This window comes from Ictidomys tridecemlineatus, chromosome 14 (assembly GCF_052094955.1).
Source record: "Ictidomys tridecemlineatus isolate mIctTri1 chromosome 14, mIctTri1.hap1, whole genome shotgun sequence".
Classification (NCBI taxonomy): domain Eukaryota; kingdom Metazoa; phylum Chordata; class Mammalia; order Rodentia; family Sciuridae; genus Ictidomys; species Ictidomys tridecemlineatus.
The window spans coordinates 49,410,901-49,437,875 of record NC_135490.1 but is presented as its reverse complement, the minus strand read 5'-3'; the positions used below and the strand labels follow the sequence as shown (position 1 = coordinate 49,437,875).

The following is a 26,975-nucleotide window of genomic DNA, read 5'->3' as shown; positions in this document are numbered from 1 at the left end:
TTTTCTTTTCTTCTCTTCCTTCTCTTCCTCCTCCTTCTTCTTTCTCTTCTTCATTTTTTTGTCCCTCTAGTGCTGGGAATGGAACCCAGACCTGATGCCTGCTAGGCACTGTACCTCTCAGGGCCACTCCACCACTGAGCTACACGCCCACCCCTCCTGCCTACTCAATAACAAAGGAACATTTGTCTTTAAAAATATATATATCACTTTCTTCCCAAAGCCCTTTAGGGAGTGTGAAATGATTTTTTTTCTTATATTGATTATCATCAGTTTGAGGTAGCAAGTGGCAGGCATTGGTAACTTTCTTTGGAGATAAAAAAAAAAAAGATGACACTCCAGAGTCCAGAAGGAATAAATCTAATGTGTCCACAGTGAAAAAATGACTGTGGAAGGAATCAGGGACTATGAGTCACTCACTCAACAGGTATTTATTGGGAACATCAAAGTGTCAGGCACTAGAAAAATGCAGTGTTGAGTCAGACCCAGGGTTCTGTCATGATGTGCTGTGACACTTCTTGTCCCTATCTTTTGTACTCTGATTTTTTTCATCCTAATTAGTGATTAATGATAACAATTAGCAAATGTTTACCATGGGCCAGGCACTGTTTTAGAACCTTACACATACTAACTCATTTAATCATCACAAAAGTCACTGTGAGCTTATTATCATTGTTATTATTACTGAGGGAGGGCAAAGTCTGGGCAGAAGAAAATTAGAAATATGCCCTACCTCAGTCTGCTGGTAAGTGATAAGGCATGGATTTGAATCCAGGTGATCTGACTCTAGAACCCATCTGCCATTGTCTTGGCTATCCTAACTCCTCACCCCATAGCAAGTCCTTCCACTAGCTATCCATGATGCTCTGTGATGTAAGACAAGCTAGTTCTCCACGTGCCAGAGTTAACCTGTGGTTTTAAATAACAAATATTTAGACTTTTCTTTCTTGAAACACTTGCCCCCTTGGGCATTGCATTGGCAGTGGTCTCTTTTTCTATCTGAAATCCACAGAAAAAGAAGAAAAAGTTGCAGTTAGGTCCAAGTGGTTGTGACAGGTTGCTAAATAAAACTGGCTTAACTGAAGTTCTGAGAATTTCTTACAAAAGAAAATTTCCTTAGTATAGGAAATCATGGGTCATTGCAGTTATAAGTGTCTTAGTAAATAGAAAATGTGGCTTGAGGCTAAGAAGCATAAAATCTTAATGAGATTATTTGTGGGTTGCTATTTATGCATACCTTTTAAACCATTAAAAAATGTTTCCTATCTGTCTTCAGTGTGTCATGTTAAGTTTCCACTGTTGAAATCTTACATAATTTTTGAGAATCTCCAGAGTTGCTAAAAGGAAAGAAAAAAGCAATAGTAACAAAAATTTATGTAGAATTTGAATTTACAAAGTACTTTCACATACAGTAACCTTTCTGATCATCCCTGTTTTTATTCTCTTAGAAAATAGAATCACAAGGCTTTCAATGAAAATTTATAAAATTACCTATGTTTTCTTATATGGTAATTCTGAACTGATTTGGAAAAACTCAAATCTGAATCAGTGATGTGTTTAAATTACTAATGTTACTCCAAATTGCAGGTAGTAACTTTGAGGAACTTCTCTGACAGATACATGGCAGGAGCATTTGGCTGACCGTAAGGTCTATGAAGTGGTTAAAACCTCCTTTGGTTCCTTAATTTTGAGTTTTCCTTGTGCTTAGTCCCACTTCCCTCCTTCACCAACTTGAGGTGAGGGCACACTGAGGGCGAGGTAGGCTCCTCTGAGGCTTTTGGCAGCAGGGAGAACACTTGGCTAGGCCATTTTGCCCCGACTACCAGCTACAAGAAATCAAAGATTTCTCTCAGCTGTAGATGAAAACTCTTAGACACATAGGAAAACTTTATATTTCTATATAAATATCGTGTGTGTGTGTGTGTGTGTGTGTGTGTGTGTGTGTGTGTATAGTTGTAGATCGAAACAATGCTTTTGTTTTTATGTGGTGCTGAGGATTAAACCCAGGGCCTCACACTAGGCAAGCACTCTACTACTGAGCCACTACCCCAGCCCCCATAGGGAAACTTTAGTTCAGCCTTAGAATGAAAATTAGGCATGACCCTAGTAGTGAGATTTTCCTGCTCAGTATATAAAGTGAGAGCATTAATAAAGTATATATTTGTATGAAAGGTGCTGCTCTATAAATAAATCTGCTCTTTTTTGATTATTAGAACTGTACAGGAAGAAGTCATCTGTTTTGGCACAAACTATGGAAATATATCTAGGTAGCCAAGGAAAAACTGAATTGTTACTGAAGGATGTGTCACACAGAAAAGAAATAATTTTCAAAGCAGTGGCTGGAAACTATTTTCAAACATGAATCTAGGGAGTCCCTTGAGCTGTCTGTGTGGGTGATGGGTGAGTAGTATTGGTTTGGTTCTTGCCGGGCTACTTATTTATTTATTTTCCCACAAAGACTCCTTCTTTCCTGTGAAATGAGAGTTGAAGGTGCAGCTCCATTTCAGTGTAGATTAAACAAAAAGTAGAATTTATTTATACTTACTATAACTTGTATAAATCTAGTGAAGAGAAACAGGTTTTCTTGTTAAGCTTCAGTATTATATAATTAATATAATACAATTATTTTCTTTAACCTTTTTTTAAAAACTACATGATTTAAGATATTTAAGAATTTAATTCATAAGAGATTGAAACTGGACATAGGAGAAAGACTAGAGAAGGATCAGCATTCTGCTACCTGGTTGAACACATCTCTAAAGTGGCAGCCTTAGAATACCATGTCCTGATAGAACTCCCTATTGAAAGCCAGCCAGCAGAGCCACTTCTTTATGCCCTACTCCTTACCTGAAGCACTGTGAATTGTCACCAGGGCCCTGAGTATGAACATAGGTGACTCCACAGGATTGCTACTCAGCCTGACAGAAGGGAACTAGTGTCACTGGGCAATCCACACTCTGATTTAGAAACCCCAGGCTGTGGGTTTGGAATTGGCCAGATACCCTGGCTCAACCTTGAATAAATATTCCTGAGGCCTAAATAGGATAGGGAATTCAAAGCCCTATTTTTCCCAAGTTCTTCCATAACTGGGAAGAACTTGGCTGCTTGTTGTGAGATTTAAGTGGAGAGGCCATGTTTTGGAGGGGAAACAAGGCATCATTCTTTACTATAAATTAATTCTCCCATAGCAGTTCCCTTTTCTCTTAGAAGTGAAACCATTAGAGGGGCCAGATCAAACCCACTCTAGTCATTGACCAGGGCCAGCTTTATCACACACCCTGCCCAATGTAGTAACAACCTGTGTGAAATGACTTGAGAAATCTTAGGCAGTGCCCTCTCCCCACCCAGATATCTCAAATGCAGCCTTCATCTTAAGCCAGGTCTTAAAGACCCAGGTAGACTTTTATTCTTTTAGTATTTGGATTTCATCCCTTCTAAGAAAATGGACATCACAGTGGGAGGTAAATGACTTTTATGTTATTATAGTCACTTATGCCATGATATAAATTAGTTTAAGTTTCTTTGGTTTTGAAAGAAAGATAATTAGATGACTATGGGGAGAAGGTGCAGAATTGGAACAAAGGCGGGAAGCACAGTCATCACTCTTGTGGCCTGGCTGAGGACTCTGTGACTTCTTTCCCATTAGAACTTGCTTCTATGCTTTCAGGGAAACAGGGCATCCTATTTTCCATTTACTTCTCCCTTCTGTCAAACAAAGACTTGGAGGTCTTTTTACGGCTTTGACTCTTCCTTACCCCTTCTAGATGTAGTTCCATTTCCTTTCCAAGATGAAAGCATGTCTTTGTCCCCTCCCAGAATAGTTCCAGGCAGCAGAACATAGTGAATCCTTCCAGATAAAGAGGATGCTTATAAAATGCCAGATTGTTATCAGAGAAGCAAAGTGAGGGGAGTCAAGTCCCTACCATTAATTACCTCATTACAGCTTTGTTTATATCCTGTTCATTTGGGGCATGTTTTTCTTGGACAGTTTCTTGTCTGTGTTCTGAACTGCAGTCTGAAGTTTGCAAAACTCCCAAAGGTCAGGAAATAGTGGGTTTCTTCTTTGCTTAATGGCAAGGAAGAGAAGATCAAAGTTTCTATCTTCATCTGGAAGGAAATAGACAAATGCTTGGTTTGGGCAGCCTATTCCTCACCTCAGTAGACAACTATACTGTGCTGATTGAGCTCTGGCTCTGAATATTGAGGAGGTTACCTGGAAATAGAATGGCATTTATCTCTGTGAAGCCATGAGCATCAAGCAGTGATTGACTGTATATCCAGACATTGAGGCTGGAGTCCAGTTGAATCTAAAGTAATACTACTTGGTAGTTTTAGTAAATATACTTGATGCCACTGAACTGTATTCCTAAAAATGGCTAAAATGGTTGACAAAGTTATGTTTCTTTACTAAACAAGTTCATATCTGACCTCATGTTGTTTTATTCGGTTTGGTCTGCAGCCAAACCCATCTTTGCTAACAAGACTATGGACATAATTCAACCCACCCTCTCAGCTCACTGGTGATGTGGGCTTCTGAAGACCAGAACATTGTGTTTTTCATAAGACAAAATCCTACAAGCATGTTATCTGGTAATATACCTGCAGTACGAATTTGAAGAATAAAAGAAAGAAAAAGCGAATAAGAGAATATACCTCATTCTAAATCATGAAAGTTAGTACTTATTAACTCCAAAAGCCCTCGCTCAGAGCTCCAATGTAAAGTGTCTTGTTTTTACCTTGTGTGCATGTCTCCTGGTTCATCACTGTCATCACTTGAAGTTAGCTGATAAAGTCAGTTTGATTTTTGCAGGCGCTTGCTCATATTTAAATTTAGTATTTCCTTAGAAGAGGCTAGAAAAATGAGGGACTTAGGGAAAAGTTAAGGTAAATCTTGAAATATATAAAAGCTCACTTTGAGTGAAAACTAATTAAAAACAAGCCCTGGCCTTTTCATAGGCAAGAAAAAATTGGAATGGCGACAGGGGATGTATTCTTTAGGAAATAAAAACTTTGCCAGAAATAGCACGGGTGGTTAAAGGAGTCTGGTGTGAAAGTTGCATCGTTTAAAAAATAATATATCTTTACTTTCTTCTTGACTAATGGTTTTGTCAGAATAACTGTTTAGATAATAAATGAAGTACTTGGAAGTGGATAGGGGAATGAACATTTCTGTGCCTTGTACTAACTGGTGATACAGATTATAAACTAAATGATGCCAAACTTCATCAGTTTATCCCAGATCTGCACACTAGCAAGCTTAGTCAAAGCCGTAGAAATCTACTGAGGAAATCATGAAAATGAATGGAATTGATCCAGAATGTTTTAATTTTCTTCCGAAATGTTATATTTATTAGACCTTAACACCCCAAAGTTAAACAGTATTGAATTTCACACATAGCACTTTATTTGTAATCTTAGGTTAAAGGTTATGGCTTTGGCATGACTGAAGAATAATGACTCATACATTTTACACTGACTTTATTTTATTTCTGATAGGCATAAAGGAGAGCTAGGGAGTAAGATGATAGTGCATTAAGGCTGAATTTATTAGTTGATTGGACACAAATGGAAATACAGAATGTCACTTAATGTTTTTTTGTTTCTGTTGACATTTGTATGTATACTTTGGGTGAAGACTGTGAAATGCTAACTTATACTTAAAATGCAATGTAAAATATCTCTTGACTATTAAAATTAGGAGTGAGAATTAACAGTGATTTTTTCTAATAAATGTCTCAAACTATACATAGCTAAAATCTTATCATGTGGACATTTTGGAGAATGTGACCAGTACTCTGCATTTAAATGTGCCCCATCTTAAAATATAGTCATCATGAAATTAATACATTAAGGCATGGTCACAATCCAGGAAAAGACTTGAAGGTAATATGAGTCTCCCCATAATTAGTAACCTAATTAAATGCTAGATAGCTTCAGCTTTACAATAATGTACCATGCTTCTGAACAAACATAACACCACCACTGAAACTGTATACTTGTAACACTAGTACATTTTAAATTAGTGGCAGGGTACGTGTGTGTGCTCATTTTTGTTTCATCTTTGGACTTTGCACAGCTGTTTCCATTGTGCATTCATTTGGACTATATCCAGTGAGGACAGTCACTGATTTGGCTTGGTTTTTTCAGAATTTGGGATGATTCAAACTGGTTTGAATCAAAGTTACCTTTTTGCTATGGAAAAGGCAACTTTGGGGGGTGTTTAATATATAAAACTGGTTTAATCTACTCAAGAAGAAGAGAAAATCTGTTTTACCTTAATAGCTCACATGGAAAATTGTACCACCAAATGCAGATGAGTTTATTGAAGACGGTCCATCAGATTTGGCATCTCTTGGTTGAATAATTTGAGTTGTATGTACACTTAAAAGTAATACAGCTGAATTTTTTTTAATATATATTATTGCTCAATTCTTTGATGGTAAAAATGCCTTAGAATTGGAGTGCATCAGTTTCAATATTAGTGTAGGCTTTCTTTCTTTCTTTCTTTCTTTAGTTGTACATAATACCTTTATTTTATTTATTTATTTTTGTGTGGTGCTAAGGATGGAAACCAGGGCCTCACATATACTAGGCGGGCGCTCTACCGCTAAGCCACAACCCCAGCTCCTAGTGTAGGCTTTTGAGTTAGAGGCACCTGACTTTGAATCCAGCTTGTTCACTCACTTCCTTTATGAGCTTGGGCAAGTTACTTAATCTCTCTGAGATTGTCTAGAAGAGAGCATGTGGAAGCTTCAGAACATTGTCCTAAAAACATTTTTGGTTTTTAGTTCTTATGTGATTATTAGGACTTAAGTATTTATTGATTTGATTTTTTAAGAGAGCACAAGGAAAAGTTAATTCTGGTTGGAAAAGTTTAAAAGAAATAACTGGACTTGTTTAATCTGAGGGAGAGAAGACAGGATGTTCCAGAGATAGGGCTAGAGGAAGAGAAGAGAAAAGAAGACAGGATTATACCTCAACTTTTCTAGTGGATATGATAGGATTTTCTTTAAGAACAGTTTCAGTGAGGTCTGACATACACTGCACATGTTTAAAATGTATAGTTTGATAAGTTTATATACAACCTAAAACCATCACCATCGTCAAGATAGTGAACATATCCTTCACCCTTTGTAGTCCTTACACAGCCACTCCATTGCTGGCATTGGCTGTTCCAGGTTCTGTCACTCTAAGTTAATTTGCACTTCTTTGTATTTCATGTAAATTAAATCATACAGTACGCGTTCTATTTTGTCTGACTTTTTCACTCAGCCTAATTATTTTGAGATTCAGCCATTTGTTACAAGTACCCATGAATTTTTTTTCTTTTTATCATCAAATAGAATTCCATCATATTGATCTACCATATATTTATTTATGTACTCAACTGTTTATTTATGTACTCAACCATTTTAGACATTTATCTTGTATCCAATTTGGGACCATTATAAATGAGTTGCTATGAAGATTTCATGTACAAGTCATATTCTAGACGTGCTTTCATTTCTCTAGAGTAAACATACAGAAGTGGAATGGGTGAACTATATGGTTGGTGTATGTTTAACTTTTTAAGAAATTGAACAATTTGTTTTCCAAGGTGACTGTATTATTTTACATTCCCACCAACAGAGTATGAGAGTTCCAGTTGTTCCATGTCCTAGCCAACACTTCGTGTGCTCGATGTTTTTCATTTTAGCCTTTCTAGTGAGTATGTAGTTATGTCTACTTGGGGTATTAATTTGAACTTCCCAAACAACTGGGGATCTTGAGCATCTTTTACATGTGTTTATGTTCCATCCATATATCTTCTTTGTTGAAGTGTCTGTTTAGAGCTTTGACCCATTTTTTTTTTTTAAAGAGAGAGTGAGAGAGGAGAGAGAGAGAGAGAATTTTTACTATTTATTTTTCAGTTCTCGGTGGACACAACATCTTTGTTGGTATGTGGTGCTGAGGATTGAACCCGGGCCGCATGCATGCCAGGTGAGCATGCTACCGCTTGAGCCACATCCCCAGCCCCTGACCCATTTTTTTTTTAACTAGGTTGTTTGTTTTGTTATTTTGAGTGTATTCTGGGACCAAGTCTTTTAGGCATAGATTCATTTATTTCTCTGGCATGTAGAACCAGAAAAACAAAATTAAATTATAGCAAGAAGGAGTCTACTTACACAGAAGGAAGTACTTTTTGACTGTGGCAGTCTAAACGTGGGCATGGGTCAACCAAAGGAGGATGTAAAACTTTCCCTGGACTTATTTTAAAAAGGGCTGGCTGTAGTCTATTTGGGATACTGTAGGCATGCAGAAGTATGACTCAGTTTACCTAACTGAAGTTTTCATTTGAGAGAAGATATCTTCCCTGGGATGGGTCTCTTGCTAACATCTTAGTATCCCTTGCTCTTTTGTGCTATTTTTTCCAGGCAAAAGAAAAGTGCAATTTCTTGGGATTTTTCAAGACTTTTCCTGTACTTTATGATTTTTAAAAAGTCATTCTTTCTGATTTTAGCTTGAAGTGTTGCTACGAAATATGAGGAAGGTCATTCGGGGCATTAATTAACTTCAGCAAAAACAATTGCAATCTCTACAGAGCAATCATATTAAAAGAAATGCTCAAATTTCTCTCATCCAGCAGTAGCACTAATCATTGTTTTTGCTGATGGTATTGGACAGATTAATTCAACTCTCTGTAGAGGTAAAATAATTAACTAGATTCTAGAGAGGAGGTTTTCTGTGATTAAAGGACTTGGGTTGTTGTGGCCCTTGGATGGGGAGAGTCAGGGGTGCTTTAATGACAGGATTCCAGTGGAGCTAATGAAAGGTTTTCCTGTATGTAGAAAACACTGGTCATTTGTTCTCCAACTCCACAGATTGCCCAAACTGGAGGATGTTGGCTCCAACTATAAGGAGATTGAGTATGGTTAGTGTTAGGCATAAAATTTTTATTATCAGCATCAACATTATTATGAGATTAAGCAATGGAACAAGTCAAGAGAGACCATGAAGATATGTGAGAATAAAAAAAAAAAAAGATAGCCATCTGCCTGGACTGTTTAAATGCCCATTGATTTATAGGATCTTGTTATTGAAGGAAACTGTAGAGATCACTTCTCCTAAAATAACCTTTTACAGAAGGGAATATGAGAGGACTAATATTTTAATTTTAGGATGTTGCAAAAGTAATCTCACTTAAAAGAGACACAAAGTGAACCATGTGTTTCTGCTTCATGAGAAGGTTTCACATGACCAAAATAGTCCCTTAAAGCTGATGACTTATTATTTTTTCCTAAGCCCATGAAGATTCTGACCTATGTTTATCTTTGCTTTTCATTAAAAATATTAAAGATTTTTATTCAGGCATTTTGAACTTCTCTCTAAATAAATATGATACTTCAAGTGACTGAAGGGTAATTTGACCTGAAGTGATCAATGATGATAGAGGACAGCAGGGGACATTGCCAAATCCTTTGTGGAACCTAGCCCAGTATGATATGGGTTCTATATTTTGAAGAAAGATTACAATTTGGTGGATGCCTTTGGCTCAAAGTCCTGTGACTGATTTGCCTTTTAAAAGGTAGTACTTTATAAAGCTGTAAGGCTTTGTTTTGTTAAAGACTAATTGGATTGGTAGAAAACATATTTAGGCTGTCAATTCATTGTGAATGGGGTCTGCAAATACGAATTCTAACCATTGGAATTAGTGGGCTAAATTGCTTGTAAAGGATTCCACATCCACAGTCATGACAGAAAGAAATCAGTATAAGGCCTTTTATTTGGTTGTGGTTATGTTTTATTTGGACTCATCATTTTGTACATGTTCCCACTAAAGTGAAAAACCAACATATATTTATATAATGTTGTGTACTTGTTGTATAGGGTTTATCTGAGTATAAAAGTGGGATAAAATACTTAAAAGTATCACCCCATGATAACCAATGGATTTATTTTCAAAATTGCATTTGTTGTTGTCTAGGCAAAAAATGATGAAAAATTTAAATGAAACATAATTTTCATACTTCATCTCTGTTTTGATAAGAATAAGTAATAAGGGATTAATATACAGAAATCATGCATCCTTTCATTTATTTAAGAAATATTTGACACAGTGGGCATCATGCTAGGCACATGCCTATAATCTCAGGATCTCTGGAGGTTGAGGTGGGAAGTTCACAAGTACGAGGCCAACCTGGGCTATTTGGTGAGATCTTGTCTCAAAATATAAAGTAAAAAGGAGCAGGGAAGTAGCTCAGAGGTAAGACACACCTGGGTTCAATCTCCCTTACTGCAAAACAACAATAACAACACAACAAAAAGTGTTGGGGATGCAGCTCAGTGGTAGAGTGCCCCTGGGTTCAATTCCCAATTCTGCACAAAGAAAAAGGAAGAAGAAGGAGGAGAAGGAATATTAGTAATTCCGATTTTCTGTGTGTGGGGTGGGTACTGGGGGTTGAAACCAGAGCCTTGGCATACTAGGCAAGTGCTCTTCCACTGAGCTTGAGACAGGTTTCTCTATGTTCCCTCAGCTGCTCTTGAATTTGCTATCCTCCTGCATAATTCTCCTGAATAGATAGGATTACAGGTATGTTTCACTATACCTGGTTGTAATTCTGTTTTGTGGCTTTTTATCCAGCCCCCATACTGGGGATTAAACCCATGGCCTTGCACATACTAGGCAAGTGCTCTACCTCCTGAGCTACACCCCCAGCCCCTGGCTGTAATTCTAAATAATTAAAGCACATTCTTCCAAAAGCTTTTAAAAATAACTACCACACTGTAAACCTTTCCCTTTCTTTGGTGGAAAAATTCCCTTACTTTATTTTCTTGCACTAAAAGGAATGGCATGAATGCTAGCAGCCATTATCTCTGTGACCTTGTGTCCTTGCCACATTATGTGGCTGAGTGTTGTGCCCAGTTCTTGCTACATTATGTATAACCATAGAAATGTGAAGTTGTGTTGCAATTGTGTACAATGAATCCAAATGCATTCTTCTGTCATATATATCTAATTAAAATAAATTAATTAATTTTTAAAAAAGAGAGAGATATATCAAGGTGATGGAAACCACTTCCCAGCTCCTGGCAGCTCCCATTTTCATAGCCTAGAATTTATATTCTGTGGCAGATCAGCCTGGACAAAAGCCTTGGTAACTGAGAGCCAGAGTCAAGGTGGCCTCAAAATCATGCATCTGCTAAGGCCCAGGCTGCTGTTTAGCTTGTCCCAATTGGTCATGCACTGAAGTTTTAAAATATTCTATCATGGCTTATTATTGTCAGCATAAAATGTCACTGCCATAAAAGTATACTTTAGAAAGGTTTTAACATGATGAAGAGTCTTAATTTTTAAAGAGCAGTATTACTTTTGAGCTACTTGGTAGGTCCAGAGATTTACACTAAACATTCTACCTCAAAAGCATAATAGGTTATTTTTTTTGTTTTGTTTTTTAATATTTATTTTTTTAGGTGTAGATGGACACAACACAATGCCTTTATTTTTATGTGATGCTGGGGATTGAACGCAGGTCCTGCCTGTGCTAGGCAAGCGCTCTACCACTGAGACACAATCCCAGCCCCAAAAGCATAATAATTTTTGCTTTATTTTGTTTGTTAGATCTAGAAGGCTTTCCACCCAGACTTCTGGAGATGTACAGTTTTTAGCTCAGTACTCTCTACTGTTCTTACTTTCCCCTTAATACCCAAATGAAGGGCTTTAGAAAATCAAACTTGAAAAGTCCTGAACCCACTGCTTTTCTAAGAAATATATTTAAATAAGGAAATTCATGAGCTGTGCAGAGTGCACAATTACAGTAAATGCAACTTTTTTGAGTTACAGGAAAGGAGCAATTAGTTCAGGTGGTGGTAGATCTTTTGATGACTTGAAAATGGGTATAGGAAGGACAAGTAGAGAATCTGGCAACCTTGACCATTGCTGTATTCTCCAAGAATGCAGAGAATGGTTTTAGGGATGCCCGGAATTGCAACATGGTTAATAGTACCAAAACACAGAGAATGACTGCCTTTTCACATTCACTAGATACAAACTTATTTTTTTTAGTATTTCTCTTTTTTATACATGTATATGTATATACACATGCTTTTAAAAGCACATGCTTTCCTCAATACAAGATTTAAACCACATGAAAAAGAAGTCTGGTGGAATATCACCAGAATCAACAGAAAATAGATTTGGACTCTGAACCCAGAGAATAGTCAGTAGGTGCCAAAGAAACCCCAGCTTCCTGCCCCTTGTTGCAGCTCATTTGGTGAGGAGGGAGAAGGGTAGGTGTAGTAAGCATGAAGAGCCTCTTTGGTACAGGCAGGGCTGTTTCCTGGACAGTTGTTGAGACAGAACACTGGAGAAAAATAGAGAGAGTGTATATATGTTAATGGAGGTTTTAAGTTTTCACATTATTCCACTTACTAGATTTGATAATAGCTACCACTTTTTGATCACTGTCTGATAGGCATTGTGTTTTACATGCTTTATCTCATTTAATTTTTACAAGGCCCTATGTGGTATATGAAGAATTTAGAAAGTTTACTCGCTTGTACAGGGTCACACAGTAGTAAGTGGTAGGACTTGGATTTAAACTTAGGTCTGCTGGATTCCAGAACATGTTCTTGACTCCTGTCCTGTGTGCTCTATGAAGATCCTGTTTCTGCTCTCAAGATTATTTCATTCTAGTAGACATGATGGCCCGAGGGACACTGTGGGAAAGGTAGATGAGTCCTCCCCTGCTCTGAAAGCCAACTGTTCAAGTGCAGTACCTGCACAGTAATTGACTCTGAGGTCATTCCTTAGCAGAATTCAGATGAGATGTTTCCCAAGGATGCAAGGGTGAAAGGACATTCATTGCAAGTGTTCAGGGAATTACAGATTAAACGGTAGTTGGCTTGACAAAATAAATATAGGAAGAAAGTTTTTTTAAAAAACAAACAAAAACCAAAATGAGCAGTATGACCAGGAGGCTGCTTAGTCTTACCCTACCTTCAGCAAAAGGGTCATCCCAATTGTGGGTTGCCAGTGGGTGACCATTTCCCAAAACCAGGCAGCCATACCATATGAGAAATATTAATGATCAGGCATTCTTGAATTCCCTCAGTAGGTATCGTGAGGGTAGTCAGACACAGCTTATTTGAACTCAGCTCAGCTCCCAAAGTGCTAACTTTCATTAAGTCGAGGCTCCTGTCCATGATCATCTGAACTTTGGGGACCTCTACTATATAGAGAGTATAGCCTAAAAATCAAAGCTCAGCACTGGAGGTAGGGTCTTGGATTAAGGAGGAACCAGGGGAGCATTAATAATTATGTTAGTGAGGAAGAGTCGAAGAGGATATTGGCTAGAGCCTGAAACCAACTAAGACTTTCAAAGACTGAGGTTCCTGTGGGTACTTAGCGGATCTCCCTATAGGTTGGGTGGGCAGAAACACTTTTGGTGCTCTGCAGCCACTTAACCTTTGAATTCTTTAGGAAAGGAACAATTCAAAGGGTGAATGTACAAGGGGAAACACCTTATAAGTACTCCGCTGCGCCCTGTGAAAGGGGAAATTAGAATGGTCTCGGCAGAATAGTTCTCCTGTGCTCAGAATACTGCATTCTAAACTTGCCTGGTATCTGAAGTGTTAGGTACAAAGGTTGGAAGCATGATATATACCTTGGTACTCTCTCCTCCAGAAAGCCATTCCAACTCTCTCTCCCACTTCCCTTTGTTATCCTTCTCCATAGCATGTGTGTCTCTGTGGGTACCACAGATTTGTGACCAGCATGTATTCCCTGAGCTAGTGGTTCCCCGTGAGCAGTGTCCTAATTCCATTGTTATATCACATGAAATAGAGCACACACCTGACTGCCACACTGTGTGGCCATCCAGTGTGTGCCAAAGAATCTGGGGATTCTTGACCTGGATAAACTATATGGGAAAGTGTGTGTGTGTGTGTGTGTGTGTGTGTGTGTGTGTGTGTGTGTGTGTGTACATATACATGTTCATAAGTCTCTCTTTTGAGGAAGTCCATAGTTTATATTAGGCTCCAGTGTGTTTTCATAATCCTGAAAATGTTTATAAAAAACTGAACTTATTTGGAGATTTTCCATATTCTTGTAAATGAATGTGTGTGTATGTGTTTGGGAAGGTGGATTGAACTCAGGGGCACTCGACCACTGAGTCACATCCCCAGCCCTATTTTGTATTTTATTTAGAGACAGGGTCTCACTGAGTTGCTTAGTCCCTTGCTGTTGCTGAGGCTGGCTTTGAACTTGGATCCTCCTGCCTCAGCCTCCCAAGCTGCTGGGATTATAGATGAGTGCCACTGCCCCTGGCATGAGCGTGTGTTTTTATATCTGGTAGATACTTTTATGCTTTCTTAACTTCCTGTTGTGAGCAACAGCTTGGGGTAGCCAAGGAACTCTCCCTTGGAGCCATGGATCACAATTCTGTCCTGGGCACTGCTGCTTACACATCCTGGCAGGGGGTCTACCTAACCTTCCTGATTTTTATCTTATTTTTCACCTGTTAATTCCCTCTTGTCCTACAGGAATGTTGCATAGTAAAGAGATTACAGGTATACAGGCATCTCATAAACTGCCAAGAACTATACAATTGCAGAATACAAGTATTGTAATTAAAAATACATCATTTTTCTTGTCACACAATGCCAGGATAACAAATATGTGATTAAAATGAACATTGGGCCAGGTGTGGTTGCACAGGCCTGTGTTCCCGGCTAGAGGCAAGAGGATCACTTGAGCCCAGAAGGTCAAGGCCAAACTGGGCAACATAGCAAAACCACATCTTAAATAAATACATAAAGTGAACATGGAATGAATTTATTGGAGTGAGAGACTAGAAGTTGAAAGGCATTAGTATCTGCATGTCTTGTAGGCTTTGTAGATGCCCAGAACGGTCTTAGAGTACACACAGGGCTATTGAGGAAATGATTTTCAGACAATGATAAAAGTTTATAAGACCTTCAAGACCTCAATTTGTTTGCTTTACTTTACAGAAGAAGTGGAGTCTGGGAGATGGAGGGTATTCTTTTTTTCAGAAAGGCTGTAGATGGGCAGGGGATATAGCTCAGTGGTACTTGCCTGGCAGGTGTGAGGTCCTGAGTTCAACCCCCAGCAGTGCAGCACAAACAGAGGCTGGAAGCTCTTCCTCATCATTGTTAATAGAGGACAAAAAAAGAATCTGTTTGTCTTCATGTCATCAGTTTATTATCATATCTTTTTAAAACAATGTAGAATTACCCCATGATTTTAAATCTCTCTTTGGGGCTACCTAGAGGCCAGCAGTTCAGCAGTGTGTTAGCACTTTGCAAGCCATGGGCACAGTGCATCGAAACAACTTTGTGTTTCCAAAGTACCTTCTTGGAGTGCTTCCTGGAGAGCACATCAAAGGGCTGGATGTAGATTACTGCACGCCTCTCAACTGGACTGAGACTCAGAGGTTACTGGGACTTGCCAACTCAAAAAACTCAGTGTCCAAAGCAGAGTGAAAACCCAGATGTTCCAATTTTTTATCCTGGTAGTCACTAGGTTCTAAATTTTCTCACTACTCCAGCTCCCTCCTCTCAATAGCTTGCAAAATGGTAACCTGGAAATGTGTTTTTGCTTAGTGTATATATATTTATATATGTAAATCCAACTATCATCTAACCTTCCATTTAAACAATTTGTACTAGAAGGAAATTTGAAATTACATTTAATCATTGCTTTATAATTAATGTCATTTAATTAAGTATTACTTTAAAAAATGGCTTCTTTCTTCTTTGGCAATTACATTACCTTTTGAGCAGTTCTGTTTTGCTTTTTAACCAGGTTATGGGGTTTAGAGAGTACCCTAGTATAGGGTATCTGAAAGCAGAAAGTTCTGGCACTTTTCCCACTTTCCATTCTTTCTCCTGTATGGATGCCAGATTCCTTTGGGAAATCATCATTTGCAAAAGGTCAGGAGCAAAAGGAGGGGCATTCTTGAGTGTAGGGTTACTGCTAATTGGAAGCTAAACATCTGTAACCATGTCAGAGTTATTTGTATTTGAAAGGAAACATTTATATATAAGAGCCCTTTCGGTAACATAAAACACACTATAACACAGAGTGTGTGCATTGGAGGGGTGGCGATGGGGTGGGGAAGGACAGCCAGAGAAGCTTCTGACAAATGACTGTGCTGTGCTGAGTGAGGTCACTTGCTAATTAAATCTCAAAGCATTTTCAGAGTATTTTCTTTTCTTTGTCAAATGAAGTTTTCTTCCCCCATAGGCCAAAGCAAACATTTTACTGTGTTTGCCATTTACAAATGAAACATTTCACCATTTTAATGGAAAAATAAGGAGAAAATGCGTGTGTGTTCAGAACCTAGTCAAAGACCAGTGGGAACTCTCTAGTTTTCTTCTAGAACCTTAGCTCTCAGCGTCTTCCCATGGTATGATGTGAGACTGGTTCTTCCCTTCCCTGAAACTGTGTGCCCGTGGGCTTCCTGATACACCTACCCTTTCAGGAAAAAAATCAAACTGTTTTCCACCTGTGCCTCTTTCTCCTTTCTTCCTAGTTTCTTCTTAGAATAAAATTTCTTGAGAATTCCTTTGAAGAAAGTCGAGAATCTACCCCTTTCCCCCGTAGAGTCTACCACCTTCTGTTTTTTCCCACCCTTGCCCTTGGCATCTAAGACATTTCTGTAATTTTTTAAAAATTGGATGAAAGATCACAAAGTCGAGAGAACTTACTTAAGCTAGGACCTATCATATTGTATGAGCTACAACTGCAGCCCCCAGACCTCTTATTTTTGGAGCTGTTTTCTGAAAGAACTTGTATCCTTATTCACAGACTGTTTGAAGCAAAATCCAATCAAGGTTTTCAAACAAATATTAAATGTCTTCGTGCAATTAACTTAAGCATCCTTTTCTTCTGCTTACCTCTCATTCTGTTATATTTGATAATTAAACTTTCCCAGTTCACGCAATGAAAGGTGAGGTAGCACTTTTGACCACTGTAGGGTGGTCAAAACCTGAAGTTTGGGGCAGAAATTTCAGTTTGAAGGATGAAACCAGTCAGGTGGACTGATTTCAGATTTTCAGTAGGACCCAGTCCTGCCTTGTGTGTTTTCTAGTTCCTTATTTGTGTGTTGCTGATCATGCTCCTTTTTTGTATGGTTTTCAGGTGGAGTTGGCATGAACTTAAAAGCAGCAGATACTGTTATTTTTTCTGACAGTGATTTTAATCCTCAAAATGACTTGCGGGCAGCTGCCAGAGCTCACCGAATTGGCCAGAACAAGTGAGTGAGTTAGTCATTGGCACCTTTCTGCTCTGTTGGCTTGCAGCTGTGGATTGGGGAGGAAGGTGGACCGTGTAGTCCTGACAACAGTGCCACGTTGGAGTTAGAGTCCACTGGGTTTGAACCCCGTTGTGCTGCTGGCTTGTAGAGTTATGTTGGGGGATCAGTGGTCCCATGATCAGTTCAGACTCACTTTGTTGAAAAGAACAGTTAAATTCCAAAATGATTAGAAGAAACTTAGAATTTATTTAGTTCAAGTTTCTCATGAACTAAATTTCAGTTTAAAAATGAAGTTAAAGCCAGTGGGTGCACATGCCTGTAATCATTATCAGCATGGGAGACTCAAGCAGGAAGATCAAGTTTAAAGCCAACCTTGCAACTTACCTAAACCCTGTCTCAAAACTTTTTTTTTTTTTAAGGCTAGGATTATAACTTCATGGTAAAGCTCTCCTGGGTTTGATTCACAGTATCACAAAGAGGAAACAAAGTTGTGTTCAGCTACCCTTTGACTTGAGGTAACATGCCTGCCAGGGGTTATCCTGGCTACAGATGAAGGCCCAATAGTGGTCACTTCATCTTCCTTCCTCTTCCTCTTTTGGGGAAAAGTTCAGGAAGAAGTTGAGGCCAGATTTCTCTAACAAATGCTCAGGTCCCAATGAGCAGTGTCCTTTTCATTGTTCCCTGAATGTGGCATTTGGTTTTGCTTCCTTTTGGGTGTATTTTCCTGGCATGCTTTTTTCCCCAGCTTTGCAGACTTCAAACACTGCTCTCATTTGACTCCCGTACAGGGCTGTGAAAGTCATCCGGCTGATTGGCCGAGACACTGTGGAAGAAATAGTTTATAGGAAAGCAGCCTCCAAACTGCAGCTCACCAACACGATCATAGAAAGAGACCATTTTACTCTGGGAGCCCAGAAACCTTTGGCTGATCCTGACCTCCAGGTAAAATGTGTTCTTTTTAGAGTCTCATGATTTATAACCAGTACTATCTTTGGATGAGAATGCAAATAAAAAGGACCAGCATTAACCACCCATTGTTGCAAATTACACATTTTTTTCATTGGCCTAATTCTTACCTAACTACATGCAAGGTGCCATACAAGCTAAAAATGAGGGTGGCATTTAAAGGTGGAGAAAATACAATAAAGAGAATGAGCTTTGAACCATCTAACTTGGATTGAAATTCACATCTTATCCCTTATTGGATGTATGACTTTGAGCATGTAACTGAACATCAAGGATCTAATCTCTTTATGGCTTCTAAAGATGAGTGTGCCACGAGTTACCTCAGAGAGAATTTGTTTAAGTTCTTTTTTTTTCTTCCTTTTTTTTTCAATCAGTGATGATTAGTTCCATAGCTCCTCTTTAATCCCAGACGCTTTGAGTAGTGACTTACAGTACTCATTCCATACTCAGAGATGAGTGAACAAGATTAGGAATTCAAAATTATGCCATAGGATATAGGGATGAAAGCACTAGAGTTAATTTGTTGAAGAAGGAAAAATTAGATGGGAGTCAAATGCTGTCTTAGAATATCCTAGAGAACTCTCTTTTGGTAGGAGGTTTAGAGTTATTCCTTAGCAGCAGCCTTTGAGATAAAATTGAACCTGTATTATAATATACCCCAAGTCCTTCTGAGGGATTAGATGCAGAGAGATCAACCCCTAGTATCTAGTATGATTCAAGCATGAAGAGAGTAATAAATGTCTGAGAAAAGGTAGTAGCTGTGGGAAAGTCTGCTGTAGGAAACTGCAGAGAAATGACAGGAGTTGGCTATTGTTTTGAGGCAGGCAGTGAGAGAGAGCAAGTTCCAAGATGGCTTTAAGCCTTTAAGCCTGAAAGATGAGAGTAGAAAGTAGGAAGATAGGGATAGAAATTAGAAAGATGAAGATAATGTAGGCTTTAGTCAACAGAATTTGTAGTAAAAATCAATATACATTATTGTTAGAGGGAGACTCAGAAAAGAAAGGAATTAGAAAAATTTGCAAGAAAAACCAGGCTTTAAAAGGATCAGCTTATCAAACAAAAAATTCAAGAGGTATATGAAAGGGAAAAAATTACACAGTATTACAAGCAGAATCATCAAATTTACAACTAGCCCAAGCATGAGTTTAAAAATGGCAGTTTTCTCACATCTGTATCTTTACACATCAGCATTGCAGACAGGGAAAGCGCTATTTTTGTTAGGGAGTCACTCACCTGCAGGAAAGGGTCACAGATTTGGGGGTACTAGAACCCGAAAGAAGAACCCTAGGTTTTGTTTGTTTGCTTGACTTTAGTTTATCTTAGAGAGTAACTGGAGTCTTTGGCCTTTTGTGTTTTGAGTCTTCTGCATGCTCATCTGTCATGGTGGCCGGGCAGGCTGTGCATTTTATTTTCACACTATTGAAGAGGCAATTTCAAATGGAAGGTGAAAGCTTGAGAGAGAGGTGCGTGTACACTGTAGGTGTCTAAATATACTTCTTTACAGGACCTTGGGAGAGGAGCTCATCATGGGCTGTTGTGAAGGCACAGGCGTCAGGAGTTAGAGGAGATGCTTCCCCAGTGGAGGGAGCTCCAGGCATTCAGTCAGGGGTTTCCCTGTGGCATTAGCTGCTAGCACATCATTGTGAAATGCACAGGCACAAACTCTGCCATGGGACCAGATCCTGGGGCCAGTACAAACTATGGGCTGGTGGAGAGGACCTCGGTGGGACTTTCTGCCCAAGCCATGGCAAGAAATCACACTCTGGTTCTGTCTTGATTCTTTCCTCCCCACCAGACTGTGAGTTATTTATGGTTGCCAGGAACCATAAATAACTTGTCACTGCCTTGTCTCAAAATACAGCAGGACATTTTTTTAAGTTATTAAAAGAATCTAATAGTAAAAGACGTGGTTCTGGTTTGATAAATCTAAGCAGTATAGAGCAGTGAAGTCCTGAAAAAGGAAAGCAGGTTCCTTGTTTTAGAAGGAGAACACAACAGAAACAGAGAACAGATAAAGATGCGGTGAACACTTATTGAATGCGTACTGTGTGCTAAGCATTGTGTGACGTGCACTTTTTCCAGTTGTTTTAGAAGAAGAATAACAAAAAAATGAGATAGACGTTGTCTTTACCTCCATCTTAAGAAATTTTCCAAACATCAGATTCATGACTCTAATCCGAGCACTCTTTAACTTCCAACTACATGCTCTTAGTTACTATAATAAAGTGGTTTTCATTTAAAAAATGGGTAGTTCCTTAAAGACATGTTGTGAGTGAGCAGTAGCGAGGGAAGCCAGGAGACATAGTCCAAGGAGTGGAAGAGGGAAGGGTCCCAGTATGGACTGAGCCTCATCATAAATACTTGGCTTTCTTCTGTTTTGGGTACTAAATGCCAAAGCCATTTGGCTTGGTTATATATATGTACACCAAAGTTAAATATAAATATAACAGGTATGGTTTTGCTTAGTTTTTGTCATAGTTTTCATCTCGGGTATTTTCAAGCTAAAGTTTCCAAGTTACAGAATAGGCAATCTAGAGATAATTAACCAAATCTAAAAGGGCAAAATGAAAATGAAGTCCCATGATGTGGATCCCAATTGGTTCAGAATTCCTAAGAGATAGTACTTAGGGAGGTGGAGAGTTGCAAGTAGCAAATGAAAGCCAGGTAACACTATCTAAGATTCTGGTTCCTGTAGCCATAGGAAGTAGGCTCCCTAGGGGGAGCAAGAGGGCAGGATGGGGAGTGCCGCAGGATTATCCAGGGAGATTGAAATTGAGAAAGGGCTTTTGGGTCTGGTGATCAGGGTGGTTATGGTTTTGCCAAAGTGGGTCCCATAAACCACTGTAGTATCAAAGCGGCTTGGCAAGGACAGGTGGCAGCTCATGGTGAGATGAGGTATTCAGTGGCACCTTCTCTTTATAAGAGTTTGGCAGTGGGAGAGGTAAGAAGGTAGCCAACAGGTTCTCTGAGTTCTCTTAGGACTGCTGGAAGTGCCTGTAAAAATTGCTGGTGAGAAGTGCTATAGAAGATGCTGGAATCATTTTATCTGCCCCCACTCCTCAAAAAAATTGGAGGCCCAAATTTTTTTTGGTATTGTAAATAATTGTCAAAGTCAACATCTCTGATCATCATTTATCACCTCTCTGCTTATTCCTCATCCAACTTCAAAACAGCCTGGCAGGTGTCATTTGTGATGGAAGAGAAGAAAGTCCATCAGGGAAAGAATTACCTGGGATCATTTAGACACTTAGCAAGTCACACATCCTCATCTGTGTTTTCATGAGAACTAACTGGGTCTCTCGTTTTCTTCATTCAAGTTGAGTGACATACTGAAATTTGGCTTGGATAAACTGCTGTCCTCTGAGGGGAGCACCCTGGAGGAGGTAGACCTGGAGTCCATCCTGGGAGAGACAGAGAATAGCCAGTGGGCCTCTGATGCCCTGCCTTCAGCTGGAGGAGGGATCAGAGAGCAGGAGGAAGGAAGTGAGTTGGGGTTAGGTGAGCCAGTGACTCCATCACCTCAAGGTAGGGTGTGAGTGAGATGCGTCCCCACGGGAAGTCCTGTGTCCTGCTCTGGGACCTTTCTTTCCTACCCAGCCCTGTAGTCATCTGATGACATTCTTAAGGCTTCCTGGTCCAAGAACTGCCAGAGTAATCCTTGTTCCCTTGAAGCTGGACTTTGAATCCAAGTGATGATATTAATGTTTATGGTCCTGTCAGTCTCAAGGATTAAATTTGAACCTTTTCTCCCTTGACGCAGACATCTTCTCTGGAGTTTATTTGGTAAACCTCCTATCTTTATGATGGTGCTTTGCACAGTGATTCCTCTTCTCAATAGTAGAATGTATTTTAAATTGCAACTGATATTTATGGACATTTATTGTGTTCATCAACAGTACTGACTATGTCATGTGCTTTAGGTCGTTTAAGACCCATGAGGTGGGGGGCTGGGGTGGTGGCTCAGCGGTAGAGCACTCACCTCGCACGTGCAAGGGCCTGGGTTCAATCCTCAGCACCACATAAAAACAAAAGTAAAAATAAAGGCATTGTGTCCAACTTCAACTAAAAAAATACATATTAAAAAAAAAAAGACCCATGAGGTGTAGGAGATCATTTTGTCTTCCTTTTTCTTTTTTCTCAAATTTGGTGTCCCCCCTCTCTCTCTCTCTCTCTCTCTCTCTCTCTCTCTCTCTCTCTCTCTCTCTCTCTCTGTCTCTCTCTCTCTCTCTATATATATATATATATATATATATAATTTAGTTGTAGATAGACAGCATGCCCTTATTTTATTTTTTTAATGTGGTGGCTAAGGATCGAGCCCAGTGCCTCACACATGCTGAGTAAGCACTCTGCCACTGAACTACAACCCTAGCCCCAATATTTATCTTTTTGTCCATTTTCTGTTCTGAAATATTTGAATTTCAGACTTGAAAGGGTTTTTTTTTGTTTCTCATGATTATTTTTAAAATGACTGTTCTCCTGTATCAGCAAGAGGGAGTCAGTATGGGCTGGTGTGAGAGGGTTTTACGGACCTTTTAAAACATTTTTATTCATATATGACAGCAGAAAGCATTATAATTCTTATACATATAGAGCACAATTTTCCATATCTCTGATTGTATACACAGTATATTCACACCCAGTTCCTGTATTCATACCTGTACTTTGGATAATAATTATCACATTCCACCATCATTAATAACCTCATGCCTCCTCCCTTCCCCTCCAACCCCTCTGCCCTATCTAGAGCTTGTTGTTCCTCCCATCTCCCACTCTCTATCCCACTATGAATCAGCCTCCTTATATCAAAGAAAACATTCAGCATTTGGTTTTTTGGGATTGGCTAACTTAGCATTATCTTTTCTAAATCCATCCATTTACCTGCAAATGCCATGATTTTATTTTCTTCTATTGCTGAGTAATATTCCATTGTATGTGTGTGTATGTGTGTGTATACACACATACACACACACACACACCCTTCACAGTTTTTAATCCATTCATCTATTGAAGGGCATCTAGGTTGGTCCCACAGTTTAGCTATTGTGAATTGTGCTGCTGTAAACATTGATGCATCTGTGTCCTGTAGTATACTGTTTTTAAGTCCTTTGGATATAGATTGAGGAGATGGACAGCTGGGTCAGATGGTGGTTCCATTCTCAATTTTCCAAGGAATCTCCATACTGCTTTCCATATTGGCTGCACCAATTTGCAGTCCTATCAGCAGTGTATGAGTGTGCCTTTTTCTCCCACATCCTCGCCAACACTTATTGTGGTTTGTATCCATAATAGCTGCCATTCTGACGAGTGAGATGAAATCTTAGAGTGGTTTTGATTTGCACTTCTCTAATAGCTAGTAATGATGAACATTTTTCATGTATTTGTTGACTGATTGTATATTATCTTCTGAGAAGTGTCTGTTCAGGTCCTTGGCCCATTTATTGATTGGGTTATTTGTTTTTTTTTTTTTTGGTGTTTAGCTTTTGAGGTTCTTTATATACCCTAGAGATTAGTGCTATATCTGATGTGTGAGGGGTAAAGATTTGCTCCCAAGATGTAGGCTTTCTATTCACCTCACAGATTTGTTTCTTTTGCTGAGAAGAAAGAAACTTTTTAGTTTGAGTCCATCCCATTTATTGATTCTTGATTTTAATTTTGGCACCAAAAGAGTCTTATTAAGGAAGTTGGAGCCTAATCCCACATGATGGAGATTAGGGTCTACTTTTTTTTCTATTAAACGCAGAGTCTCTGGTTTTATTCCCAGGTCCTTGATACACTTTGACTCGAGTTCTGTGCATGGTGAGAGATAGGGGTTTAATTTCATTTTGTTGCATATGGATTTCCAGTTCTCCCAGCACCATTTGTTGAAGATGCAATCTTTTCTCTAGTGCATGTTTTTGGTACCTTTGTCTAATATAAGATAATTGTAGTTTTGTGGGTTAGTCTCTGTATCCTCTGTTCTGTACCATTGCTCTACCAGTCTGTTTTGGTGCCAATACCATGCTGTTTTTGTTACTGTTGCTCTGTAGTATAGTTTAAGGTCTGATATAGTGATGCCCCCTGCTTCACTCTTCTTGCTAAGGATTGCTTTAGCTATTCTGGGTCTCTTATTTTTCCAGATGAATTTCATGATTGTTTTTCTATTTCTATGAGGAATGTCATTGGGATTTTGATTGGAATTGCATTAAATCTGTATAGTGCTTTTGGAAGTATGGTCATTTTGATAATATTAATTCTGCCTATCCAAGAGCAAGGTAGATCTTTCTATCTTCTAAGGTCTTTTTTTGATTTCTTTCTTTAAGGTTCTGTAATTTTCATTATATAGATCTTTCACCCTTACTGAGATTCTTAATTCAAGAGTTCCTTCTAGCCTGGCACAGTGGTGCACACCTGTAATCCCAGTGACTCCAGAAGCTGAGGATCATGAGTTCAAAGCCAGCCTCAGCAAAAGCGAGGCACTCAGTGAGAACCTGTCTCTATTAAATACAAAATAGGGCTGGGGATGTGGCTCAGTAGTTCATGCCCCTGAGTTCAATTCCCAGTACCTCCCTCCCCACCCCATCCCACCCACCACAAAAAAGAGTTCTTTCTCTCATCAATACAGAGAAGCACAGTGGCTTCAGTAGGGTGCTTCCTTTACTGGTAGGGAAAGGGCTGGGTGAGGCTTTTGGTTTTGTCCTTCTGAATTTTCTCCCATTGCTTCTCTCTTTCTCCCTGCCATAGACTGTCGAAGGCTGTCTGCATTACCCCTTTCTCACCCGAGGGCAGAGCGTCCCTAGATGTCTGACTGCATCTCCTTCCAGCCCTTCCTTTGAATTCCTAAGCAGCCACTGCTCTGAACTACCAATCTCAGTCATCCTGGGGTGACCTCATTCTGAAAGATGAACTTCATCTGTCTGGCACTGCTAGAGCCCCACTGTCCTGCTCCTGTGCAGTCTCTGTCTGCCTCCCCAGACCAGTGAGGGCTTCAGAGCTCAGCTGGTTTGGGATGTTCATTCTCTGTTTACCTCAAGTGGAAGTTTATAGTAGTTCCCGACTCCTAATTTTGTGGTAGGCTTAGATTAGGGGTGGTTTCATTATCCTGTTGACTGGTGTGGTTTTTATGGAATATATGGAGAATTCAAAATCTAGGCAATTGGCATTATTTTACAGAACACAGTTCTTGGACTTTTCTTGTGTTTTATCTTTAAAATTTGTTATGATACTATCACATTTATATTCTTCAAGAACTCTTTCTTGTTCTCAGCTTGTTGTTTTAATCGTATCCTATTCCCATTTCAAGGATATAATATCCTCCCCGAGGACATTTATTATAGCTTTTTAAAATATATCTCAGGGAGGATATTTATTATATCTTTTCAGAAAGTGTTACCCTGCCCACTGTATTATCTCTTTTTCCTCTATTTGCTTTTCCTTCTTCCTCCTCTTTTAAAAAGTTTTGTTTTGGAGTCTCTCGTTCCTGTTAGCAGTTTATCTGAAACATCTGGGTCCTCTGATCATCGTGCTGGTGAAATTCCCCAAAGCTGACAGGCAGCTCTGTTGTGAACAGGTGGGTGGCCTTTGGGCCTCATGCCAACAGCACTGGTTGGCAAGCCAGCTCTTGCACTGGGGGAGTCAGATTTGAAGATTTCACTGGACAACTCATTGTATCCTAAGACGAGTCCTATACCATTACAGTGAAATTGGTGGTTTAAATTGGAAAGACAGGGAGCTGAGGGCACATGGTGCTCTTGGTGTTTGGTGTGCTGATCCTCTCAGTTCCTCCATACTGTGGTGCCTGTGCTTGTGCATCTGAGTTTTTGGAGGACTGAAAGGGTTTCAGTTCCTGCAGTCAGCCCCAGCTAGATACCAGTGTTTTGGTTCCACAGCTCTTTTGAATCTGTTGTCCTCTTCTTATCCACTTTTTATCTTCCAAAGAATTCGTGCACTGTTTCATCTACCATTGCCTCATATATCTTTTTAGAAATCTGTGTATTGTCCTTTAGCTGTTTCGGGTGAGAGAAAAAATAGATGTGTGTGGTCATATTTTTAAGTTATATTTGATTACCTTAGTACCAAGTTTCCACCCTTTTCTGTACTCATCTAGATTGACTTTATTTACTAGAACAAAATAAAATTGCAGTGTTTTCAGAAAGATAATTATATATCTCAGTCTACCTACAAAAAAAGTTACATTTTTGCAGACAGTTTAACTGTTGGATTCTCTACTTGGATAAAAATTTGGAATGTTGTCTTCGATGACTGTCTTGATTCTCTTTGTGGTAGATGGTTCCTCTGTCAGGACCCAGATGAGGGTCTAGACCTGTGGGATCCAGCTGCCTCTTCGAAACAGAGTGAAGACATAAAGCATGGTTAAAAATAACAAATGAATATAAAAGAGGAGTAGTTAGAGCAGCCCATTCACAATTAAGTATAAAGTAAGGTTGCTTTATCTTTAATGCCAAGTTTTTTAAAAAGCACAGTTATATGGTAAGCTGAGCATGCCCAGAAACCTGCCTTGGGAGCATGTGCAAAACCTAGCCCCGCCCAACTCCTCCTTTGAAGGTGGAAATGGAGTTGCCCTCCCCTTGAGCCGGTACTGGTTAATGGAAGTGAACCAGGAACTGACAATAGGCTACTGCCTTCCCATTTGTTTGGCCAGCGATTTACATCATTCTGTCTCATCCAGAAGGTGTAAGATTTCCATTGCAAATAGAGATTGTGGAGAGGGGTCAGCAGCTGGACTAGAGGAGTAAGATGTTACTTTTCCTGGTGGTC

General features: G+C 39.2%; 1 protein-coding gene across 13 annotated transcripts in view; it reads left to right on the top strand.

Moving 5' to 3' along the window:
- LOC144370376 (transport and Golgi organization protein 1 homolog) overlaps positions 1-26,975 on the top strand; it is a 176,000-nt gene that overhangs the window by 74,677 nt on the left and 74,348 nt on the right. For 5 of the 13 annotated variants that reach the window (XM_078031120.1, XM_078031119.1, XM_078031117.1 and 2 more), the window contains 3 exons: positions 17,138-17,252; positions 18,041-18,194; positions 21,536-21,701. The exons of 3 other annotated variants lie outside the window; for them this stretch is intronic. In XM_078031120.1, the coding sequence (XP_077887246.1) occupies positions 17,149-17,252; positions 18,041-18,194; positions 21,536-21,701 (424 nt within the window). In that variant the 5' untranslated portion in view covers positions 17,138-17,148. Of the gene's footprint in view, positions 1-7,919; positions 7,978-17,137; positions 17,253-18,040; positions 18,195-21,535; positions 21,702-26,975 lie in introns of those variants that run through there. 5 more of the 13 variants (XM_078031121.1, XM_078031114.1, XM_078031122.1 and 2 more) reach the window with 5 other exon arrangements.